Source organism: Rhopilema esculentum, chromosome 7 (genome assembly GCF_057945365.1).
Source record: "Rhopilema esculentum isolate cy_ngs chromosome 7, ASM5794536v1, whole genome shotgun sequence".
Lineage (NCBI taxonomy): Eukaryota > Metazoa > Cnidaria > Scyphozoa > Rhizostomeae > Rhizostomatidae > Rhopilema > Rhopilema esculentum.
Genome location: NC_142821.1, coordinates 13148344 through 13158871, shown reverse-complemented (window position 1 = coordinate 13158871; position 10528 = coordinate 13148344). Strand labels below are relative to the sequence as shown.

The 10528-nt window shown below is 37.0% G+C and overlaps 2 protein-coding genes across 2 annotated transcripts; both read right to left on the bottom strand.

Moving 5' to 3' along the window:
* Window positions 1-7161: 7161 nt before the first annotated feature.
* LOC135683861 (uncharacterized) lies at window positions 7162-9880 on the bottom strand. The gene is made up of 4 exons (XM_089109320.1): window positions 9869-9880; window positions 9041-9496; window positions 7885-8049; window positions 7162-7299 (listed from the first exon to the last, which is right to left on the bottom strand). Exons 1-4 carry the CDS (start codon window positions 9878-9880, stop codon window positions 7162-7164), a joined length of 771 nt encoding a protein of 256 aa, XP_088965446.1.
* LOC148960022 (uncharacterized) lies at window positions 8050-8591 on the bottom strand. The gene is made up of 2 exons (XM_089109182.1): window positions 8466-8591; window positions 8050-8267 (listed from the first exon to the last, which is right to left on the bottom strand). Exons 1-2 carry the CDS (start codon window positions 8578-8580, stop codon window positions 8050-8052), a joined length of 333 nt encoding a protein of 110 aa, XP_088965308.1. The 5' UTR covers window positions 8581-8591.
* Window positions 9881-10528: the final 648 nt, after the last annotated feature.

The following is a 10528-nucleotide window of genomic DNA, read 5'->3' as shown; positions in this document are numbered from 1 at the left end:
TCAAAAAAAACTGTTCCAGGTTGTTGCATCTTTAACAGGGGATAAAAATACCAGTTAACTCCCAGACCATCTTGATCCATACTTACTAGCATCGAGATTTCAGTAAATTTTTCATCAAAAAGATCGAGCAAATACAGAAACATTTTGACGATATTTGTGAGTCTGAGGCTATAGAAACACAGCTCGACACTGCCAAATCAATCCAATGTTTTTTTCAGTGAATTTGATGTTCTTTCAGAGGAAAATGTAAGGAATCTTATTATGAAATCAACAAGTAAACATTGCCACCTTGATCAAGCACTGACATGGCTAGTCAAGAAATGCAAGAAAATGACAAGAAATGAATCTGTCACTTTCATCTGGCTGCTTTCCAGATTTCTGGAAATGTGCGGTAGTAAAACCCTTATTAAAGAAGCTTACTTACCATGTGTTTCCAACTTACCATATGTTTCCAAGCTAACCGAAAAAGCAGTTGCTGACAAGTTGAATGAACATACCAAATCAAATAAATTATTACCAGAAAAAGCCTCTGCTTATAGGAGGGATCATAGCACAGAGACAGCTTTGATAAAGGTTCAGTCGGATATGTTTGCAGGTATGGATTATCAGTATGTGACATTACTGGTGATGCTAGATCTTAGTGCTGCATTTGATTCTGTGAACGATGAAATGCTGTTAAATAAAATGGAGCCTTGTTTCGGTATAAGTGGAACCGTCCTTAATTGGTTTAGGTCATATCTAGATGGAAGGAGACAAAGAGTTATTGTGAATAATGCCATATCAGAAGAGATGCATTTGAACTGCGGGGTGCCTCAGGGAAGCTGTTTAGGGCCTGTACTGTTTGTTATTTACATCAGTTCTTTCTATAATGTCATTAGTCAACACCTTCCAAATGTTCATGGCTATGTGGATGATCACCAGCTATACATATGGTTCAAACCAGAGCCTTTTTCCGAGAGAGTCTATTAAGGCCATGGAGATGTGTGTTTCTGATGTTAGGAAATGGATGTTGGCTAACCGTCTCATGATCAACGATTCAAAGACAGAGGCAATGTTACTGGGAACAAGACAACAACTGTCAAAGGTTTCTGTTGAAGGTATAAGAGTAGGTGATGAGGTGATTGCTTCTCTTGGCACACTGAAAAACCTTGGTTTGTATTTTGATCAAAATTTGAAAATGGACAAACACATTAAAAAATTATCCAGTAAGGCATTTTACCAATTATATAAATTGAAACGTTTACGGAAGTTCCTTAGCAACGAGGCAATCCAAACTCTTGTTCGTGCATTCATTACTAACAACTTGAATTACTGTAACTCTCTGTTTTATGGCATGCCAAAGCATCTTATTGACCGACTGCAGCGTGTCCAAAATGCTGCTGCTCATGTTGTGTTGCTACTACCTAAATTTGGCCATATAAGTACAGCCTTATTTGATCTGCAATGGCTTCTAGTCAAACAACGCATATGGTTTAAAATTATCCTGCTTACCTTCAAGTGCTTGATAGTAAATGCAACTGTGTATTTACGAGACATGGTGGAGAGGTATGTGCCCTATAGAACTCTCAGATCGAGTAACGGGCTGCTGTTAAAGGTTCCTCGTTTCAAGAACAAAACATTAGGTGCTAGAACTTCAAAATTATAAATAAAAAAACCCTGTTTTGCAATCACCCCTGCAAATGATTTTAGAAAAAGTATTTGATTTGAAATTGTGAAAAATAGGCCATGCAGATTTCCATAGGCCCAACAATCTTCTTTCAATAATACAGTAATCCTTGCCTCAATTTTTGCCTGAATTGTTTTAACTTTCACTTTGTCGATTGATTTTACCAAGTTTCTAATTCTCAAATGCTACCCACATATTTTGCTGCATTAAATGAATTCGAATTTGAATTGAAGATAGGTTTGCTTGAGATTTGCATCAACCATCTCTGTGTATTTTTATTGACAGATAGATAGAGGCTCACTCTGGATTAGGGTTTGATAAGAAAGTTGGTAAAGGAAGGAAACTGCATTATCTAGTGCAGAGTAGAAGATGGCCACCTGATAAAAACTAATTCATTGAGGTTAATATAGGAAGGTGGGCACTCAGTTGGGAAAATGCTGCTCTGACAGGAAGATTTTTTTCTAATTTGAACTTGAATTAATTTGGCCTTTTTTATCAAATGCTACAAAATAGGCATGCTAAAGCCATAACATTTCAGAAACGATGATTGTCCTGCCTGAAAGCATCATATTTAAGGCAACAATACTACAGCAGAGGACAAGCCAGGTTAAGGCAGACAAAGGCAAAGCAAACAATGACAAGTCTTTGTATGACAATCTACCTCTATTGTGATATTGTCAGTGATCAAGAAGGCACAACGGGCGGCGTTTTTGAGGAACTGCTTGTGGGATTCTGCTTGGGTTGGCTGGATTCTTTAGACAACTGTGAGGGGACTAGTCCGAACGAAATTGTATGGTCGAGTTACCGATGTTTGGGGTAACCGCAGGGGTCAGCCCAACCGAACTGCAATGGAAGGGCCTCACCCTAGAAGAAACGCCTTCTTGATAACTTTTTTTTCCGTTTGAGCCTGGCACATGCCAGCGTCCATGTAATTGAAAAAACAAGTATTTACAATTTATTATATACAAAGTTAATATAATTAATTTCACAATGATAATGTTCACAATTGTTTGAGATGAAGGAGATTAAGCAATTAACAAGTGCAATGGTAATAAAATGAAGTTACGAATAGAATAAAGTAGTATAAAATGTGAGTTATAATTTTAAGTATTACACAATTTCATTAAGGTTACAATACATACGTGAGAGGAAAGTATAATTTATAAATTAATATTATTGATATCAGTTAAATATAAACCAGTCCAAAAATTTACAGCATACACAAAGACTGGGTGTTTATACAAGTAAGGCCTCACAATGATGTTTATACAATGATTTATGACTGTGAGGTATAGTTATTTGATGGGGCTTTTTCTGAATTCTAGTAAATTCGAAACGAGGCAACAAAATTGCCAATTCTAGGATTGCTTGAGGCGTTTCAATCAATGTTTGCCAGAGTCAAACAGTCAAATTAATCTTGAAGGGAGGTATGCGATCTTTGTGTGGACAGTGGGGAGGATTATCATGTTCAAGTGTCATCCAATAGACGTGTTAATCTCCAGTGTCTTGGAAACACTGAGTGCGATATTGCACAGATGTTGACGAGAGCGATCAAGCTAAACAGTTGGGGGGTTAACAATGGATAAAAAGTTTATCGTCAACAACTGAAGCCAAAAAATTGTTACGACACCAAGTGGTTTTAAAATTAAAAAGACCAGCGAACCAGGATTTAGCAAGAAAAAACTCCTCTTTTAATTTCGAGTGGAGTTTAGCAATTGCGGGCAAGTAAATAGGTGAAATTTTAATGTTAGCAAAACCGATGACAATATATTGTTCTAAAGAAATTAAATTTAAGTCTAATTCAAAAATTTCAAGGGAAATGGAATATTTTTATGGGAAAGAACGATGTCCCACAGAAGCGAAACTGGACGCCAAGGCATAAAAAGATGTAGCGTAGTTTTGTTATGGTTAATACAGGGAAAGAGTCGGAAATAAAAATGTTACATTTAACTTTGCTTTCAATGTTAGTGTATAGAAGTTTTACCTATGTCTGCTGCTTCCAATGACGCATGCAACACCAAGCTGGTGTCCGCTTCTTCCTGATTACAACGGTAAATCTGCTCACATCCATTTCTCTCTATCATAAGAGTCCAAAAGCTTGACAATCTTCTTTTAGGACAGATGCTGCCTTGATGGTTTTCTTCTTTGCCAATATGCCTGTGTTTAACTTTATTCTCTTTATCGGGGGCAAAGAAACTCTTAGATCCTTCAATAAGCCTTTCTGAAACAAAAGTTGAAAAAGCTTCATTGCCTACTTCTGATGCACTCAGCATATCCTTGACCACAGCAGGATCTATCTCTGTTCCAGTTGATAATCATTTTGGATGATCCGATGAAAATGGATTTACACCATATCCTCTCAAGGTCTTCTTCAAAGTTGACACGTGCTCAGCGTGCAGTTTCTTGCCACTGTTCTTAGACACCTTATGTTTTGACGAAGTCTTGATATTCAGCTGTTTTCTCAATGCAATCCTTAGCATGCTGTAGATGTGTATTGTCTCACCCAGGTGTTTGCTGCCTCGATATTCGTGCCAAAACCCGAACGAAATGGGCCAGCAGTTCCCTTTGTTTCCTTGTTGAAAAATTCTGTTATAAGGTCCCCATGTATCGTGGAGAAAGAATCACAAGTGATGCTGCCCCCATGACCTCGAGACTTTAAATCTTGGTATGCTGGATGAAATTTCCTTTTCAGATCTTGAAGGTATACATACTGGTAACTGCAATATCGAGCATAGTTTTGATGATCGAAAGCAAATGCAAGACAGATCATTTCACGCTCAGCTTCAAGATGTCAGTCGATATCACATTCTCGAACAGCAGACACTAATGAAAACATTGCTGACACATCTTTCAAATATGCAACGGTCATCTCACCATCGCTCCCTTTGTCTCCAAAGATACCGATGTCCTGATCCTTCTCAAATGGGCATATTCAAAGCTTTCTGTTTGTAAAACGTGGCTTTTCAAGTACGACCATGATAAGTATGCTGACATAGAAGTAATTTGCCAATTTTTAGGAAATGATCTTTGTCAAGCACTTCCAGGAATACATGCAATATCAGGATGTGACACCACTTCCTATTTCTACAAGGCTGGAAAAGTTAAAATCATCAAAAAGTTGTTAAGTTCTCCGTCAAAATGCCAGATGCTAGAATCTTTTGGGCAGGATCAAAGTCTCAAGTCTGAAAAAAATCGACAACGTAAAAGAGTTCATCAGGACAGTTGTTTACAGTGTCAAGGGAGGCGAGTCATATGTAGAAACGAGAATCCGACTATATAGAGAAATGAAATCAAAGTCTTCATCTTCAATTCCTCCTGATCCAGATTCAGTTGAGCAAGCCACCAGACGAGCAAATTACCAAGTGTTCCACTGGGTCTGCTCTTGTGAAGTTAACATTGAGACAGTTAGCTTTGCAAATCATGGCTGGAAATGGGACAAGGAAAAAACAGGTTGTAGTTCCGATCTGGTTTAAAGGCAAACAGTTGCCTCCTTTACTTTCAACAAGCAGAAAGAAAACAGCCAAGAATCTCAACTATGACAACGATGGCGATGCGAAGATGAGTGATGTAAAATTAAGGGCCAAAAACACACTCCAAAGAAGAGAAAACACCACCAAAGAGATGCATTGCCTAGTACACATATGGAGTACGATGGGGATAGCGAAATGACAAGAAAAGAAATCATTGATGGCTCGGACACTTCAATAATCGATGAACACAAAAGTGAATGGGAAGTTTCAGACTTTTCGTCCAGTGGGGACTCGATGGATGAATGAATGGATGAATGCCTTAAGTTCGTAAACTATGATGTTAGAGGATGGTAACTTAGAGGGCAGCTTATCTCGGCATAACTGAAACCTAACTAGTATCTTTACAAAACAATTTGGTTGCTAAGAATTGCTTTAGTAGAACGCACACGATGAAAAATTGCTCTTCAGAAAATCCAGTGGCGGCCATTTTGATGACGTCATAGAAAGTTCAAACATCTATAATTTCGAAACAATAAGTCAAACAATATAAGTGTTTTAAAATTTTTGACTCAGTTTTGGATGTTTTTTCGAATGATATACTCAGATTTAAAAAATGTTGTCTTTAATATTTTACTGACCGGGGAGTAATTACGTCATCGATCACGTGACAACAACAAATTTTCAAGAATGTGCCCAAGGCTTAAATGGACGACCAACAATCATAGAAGTCATATCCACTTCAAAAATTTCGGTTACCCAGTTTGCTAGATTGTTACAGTAAATTCCCTGTCTATAAACATTCCATCTTCTGTTGTGACTGTTTGCTTCTTATTCCTCGACATTAATTTGATTTTCAAAGAGAGCGGCTGATCTTTTTATGTTTAAGATTAAAGTGTCTACAATCTTGTGCGCAATTTCAAAAATGAATTCTCTTTGGTCATTAAGGCTGGCATTTTCAAGCCTGTCAGGCAAAACAGAATCAGGTGGGATGTTGTTTTTACTGTTCATATTAAGAACATGCATTCTTGCTGCAATAATACGAGCATCCAATGAAAGGTCAAAGAAATTTTTGCACGCATTTACCCTCCTTTTTACTTCTGTTACCAGTCTGTTGTCAGTAGTTCAGTTAATCAGCGTTCTATCACTGTATAAGGTGCATTGTCTCCAGTTGCAGTTACATGATAGAATTTGTCAAATGCAACCTAAATAAGCCAATTTCAATAAGATAAACATTTTAAATATCATCTAGAACTGAACTGTTAATAACCAAAACTTTCTGATTTAATGATTCAAATTTCTGATTTAATAGTTCCTTTTCTGCACATTATAGGGTTTCTCACAACATTGTGTACTGGAGGCTTGACTCACATGAACTGTGTTTTTGCACATAATCACTGTGCAAACTCTTCAAATGGAAAATATTTCATAACTAGCTGATAATCACAACTAGATGAGCTACTTGTTATCTGGTTTTTATTCGATTTGCAGATGATTTAAATTTCAATACACAAGACTATCACTACTAACATATTATTAAAATCTACAAAAAATAGTAAAAATTCTGAAAAATGCACAAGGAAACCACTTCCTTATATTTCCGAAATGAATTAAATCCAATTAAATATGGCTATGCTGAAACAGCAGGTACCACTTTCTATGTTTCATGACCAAAATTTGTCAAAAGTGTACCAAATATATTTGAAAATAATGTTGCTCTCAGCTGTACTTTGGCAATTCAAATTAATGCTATTTTATCCTAGCACCCCCTTTCTGGTTCCTTTTTTCTTAGTTTTGTGTTCCTTTTTTCTTAGTTTTGTGTTCCTTTTTTCTTAGTTTTGTGTTCTTTTTTTCTTAGTTTTGTTTCTTGGGAAGGATTTTATGGTCCAGTCTTTACAAACCTGTAGAAATTTGATAGAGGAATGAAAATCAGCTATTTCTAGGTGCATGCCATCAAATCGCTCTTCTGGGGTAAAAGCATTAGAGAGCTGGAGCAATGCATTATTAGCTCTTTCAACACTAAGTTGGTCAGCTTGCATGCCTTGGGTGCCATATATATTTTTTCCTCTCATTCTCCACAGGCAGGCTGGTACTGCTGTAAATCCTGTAGGACTTTAACAATGCCCTCTGAAAATTCTCGTTTTCATAAATGACTCCAAGGAATGTCTTTTTAGAAAAAATAATGAAAATCATAAATTTTCCATTCATAACTTGGAATAAATTTATGCTCAATTATGAACTATTGATGGCATATTTGTGTTTTTTTTTTTATGTTGTGAGTGACACAGCCAGGTACAAAAAAAAGGTTGCCTAAGATATTAAGGGGTATGTTTAATTTTGTGAGAAAGTTAAATTTGAATTAAACTTTCATGCACAAAAGTTTACATTCTAACATGATACCGAATGCCTGCCAAAAGTACCTGGAACACCCAGGAATTTACGCTGCATTTGATATCTTTCATTCCTGTGATCGAAAAAAATTGCCACTTCTGCCCTCTTTCCCCTCCTAACCCGTTGATAGTAAACCAAGATTGTTCTGTTAGGAGGGGGAATGATTGATTTTGACCTTGGAAATTGATGTCAGTGTTCAAAGACCTATTCAGTGGCAGGCATCAAAGTTTATAAAGCATTTTCTTGTGAAATTTGCTGTGTTGGTCAACACAAAAATGTGACAAGATCCATGCCAGCTCACTCAACGCTATAAAACAAAATGTGGATAGAACGTAAGGTATGAACAAAAAATATACTTACAGTGTTGGTCTGCTGTGTCATCTCATTGCTATATGGGTGAGGAATGTGCTTTGGTACAGATTTCTGGAGAAACTGTAGACATGGGGCATACTTTGTTATTATTCTTGCAACTAAGTAAATGTAATGCTTTTGCTGAAGCACATGATCTAAATAACTTGGCAGAAATTATGAGTTCTCTAATTCCAAAACACATGCTTTAGGCCTTTCATCTGGTATGTTGAATCCACCCACTCGATTTTCAGTTGCCATTTTGACAATGTAATGTGTGTCTTCATTTTGGTGTTCAGATGTCATGTGATGATCATTGGTATGCCAGTCTATATTGTCAAAACAAATTTTCCGTCCAGTATCATCAATGACATGTTGGGTAGGAACACCACCAGCTGAAATGAAGCATGTCAGAATACCTTTTAACATGCCTTATGTTTACATCCTGTGAGTAAAACTACACATAAGGAAAATACTGCACGAGGAAAATGAAAGTCTATTTTCTGTGATGACCCTACGCGGTTTCTACTTCTGGATCCATCTCTTTGTGCAGTATGGAAAAAATTGTAGAGTAGGCCCAAATAACAACATACCTTCGACTTTTTGCTTTATTGCATTGACTTTGTTTTCAATTTTCTGCTTGATGGCCTTGTCATGGTCATGTCCAAATTCATCCAATTTCCGATTAAAATATTTGTGTGAAACCATGAGACATAGTGTCTGCAATCGAAGCACAGCATACTAGAAGAATAACTGTTCTTTGAATGTTGTTTCCACCCAATTGTATATAATATATTGTTAACAAATTCTACCTATGTTTCACAATCTTTCTATCCAAAAAGTAACAAGTGTTACGGGAGTTGTGGCTTTTTGCCTTGCATGCCTTTGTTTTTGATGCAATTTTTTGCTGAAGAAAGAAATTCAAGAAATCCTACAAATATGAAGTGTAAGCACCTTCTCCCTTTAAAAAGAAAAATTAATGAAAATCAAAGCCGAAAAAGACCTATTGGCAAAAAGCCAAAGCTGATGGGACATATGTAAATATTTCACTTTCCCTTAAGAAAAATCTTGAATAAGCATTAAGTTAGAAATTGGAAAAATACAACCAAAGTAAAGACAGGATTATTTTGTAAACTACTTGCAGAAACTATTAGCAGTATCAATGAACCTCATGCCAAACAATTTTACTTGCAGAGTAAGAAGAGTGCTGGACAATTGTTGAGATAAGAAGTTGCATAGCTGTAAGGAATTTACTTCTTCCCTTAAAACAAACTGCAGCAGCAGTTGAAACAATAGGCAACCATCTACCATTAATGTCTGGTGATTTTGAACGGCGTAAGGTGGCTGCCATGAGCACAGTTCTTAGAAGAGGGGCTTTGGCACTTAATTCTTCGTCAACCTTTTTAAATGAAAATGCCAGCATGTCGTCTTTTGGTGACATCCTCAATATGCTTGGTTCTAGCTTTAATTGGCACATCCGTTCACATTCTCTGTTAATCTCTTTAGAGAATATGGCAACTATGTGCTTTCTGAGAGCATCATGCCTCCAAACTGCAGCAGCTATTTTGTCATAACGACCTCTCAGTATCTTTTTTGCAATTTGGTGCAAATCTGCACTCAGATTCTTTGACCGTCACAGCTTGGCCACTTAATTGTAAGAACAGCAGCACAATCTTTACCCTCTGGGTGACAACTTTTGAAATTTTTCTCCGTTGATCTTTCAAACACGTCAATGTCATATGGCTGTACTTGAGTGGCGTAATAATGGCGCTGGTTGGACAATTTTCTGTATACAGATTTCGAATTTCTCTCTCTGTCTGTAAGAATTTTTCTACTGCTTTGCTGCGTTTAGTCAGCAGCCACAAACACCGCTTACAAACATATTTGCTACGATCTATTGGTACTTTGAATGGGAGATCATTGATTTCTTTTCTTATACAAAGCTTTCGCGTGCTACAATCAAATTTTAAAGTTTGAGGTTGCACAACACACAAACGTTGTCCGCCATTACAAATTTAATAGCGTTTGAAAAATCTCGTTCTCAAGCAGAGAACTGAACGCATAAATTGAATAATTATGGCATTAATTCTCTCTTCGCCGCACATGAGAATCGCCCACAGCGCACAGACCATACACTTCACGGAAGTTTTTGGTCTGTGACGCAGGCTAAAATCTGCTAAGATCACCAACAAATTAATAGCTGTAAGTAAAAATTTTAAACAAAAGATTTGAAGTATGGTGGACTTGTTTTGTGGCCAACCAAAAAGGATCTATGCAGAAAAAAGGAGGCAGGAGTGAGGCAAAAGTATACATTTCAACTACACTCAAACATTTTGTCATCTTGTGTTGACAGAGGGAGGGTGATGTTAAATTGATCATCTCTATTCACACACACCTTGTGAATTTACTCTTGTAGTTTTTGCTATTTTATAAACTCATAGATAAACAGTTTTATCTTTTTCTTACTTTTAGGCAGGGAATCACAGAATAGAGAGAGGCAGAAGAGACACTGCAGTCGGTTCCTTTGTTGTTTTTGAAGCCCAGACAGGGCGGCGCCAAGACGTTTGTCCGAGCTTAAACTCGTATTCAACCCGAGGTTTGTGACCAAAGAAAGTGCGGGCAAAGAATTCTGTGGTACGAGCGGAATCATAACAAG

Bases quoted from the DNA above. Each gene is read 5' to 3' on its own strand.
- LOC148960022 (XM_089109182.1), bottom strand. From the start codon at position 8,580: ATGGTTTCACACAAATATTTTAATCGGAAATTGGATGAATTTGGACAT. The intron at 8,268-8,465 runs GTATGTTGTTAT...GCTTCATTTCAG, and splicing joins AATAAAGCAAAAAGTCGAAG to CTGGTGGTGTTCCTACCCAA.
- LOC135683861 (XM_089109320.1), bottom strand. The intron at 8,050-9,040 runs GTTCATTGATAC...GAGAACTCATAA, and splicing joins GTAAAATTGTTTGGCATGAG to TTTCTGCCAAGTTATTTAGA. The intron at 7,300-7,884 runs GTAAGTATATTT...TTTTCTAAAAAG, and splicing joins TGACACAGCAGACCAACACT to ACATTCCTTGGAGTCATTTA.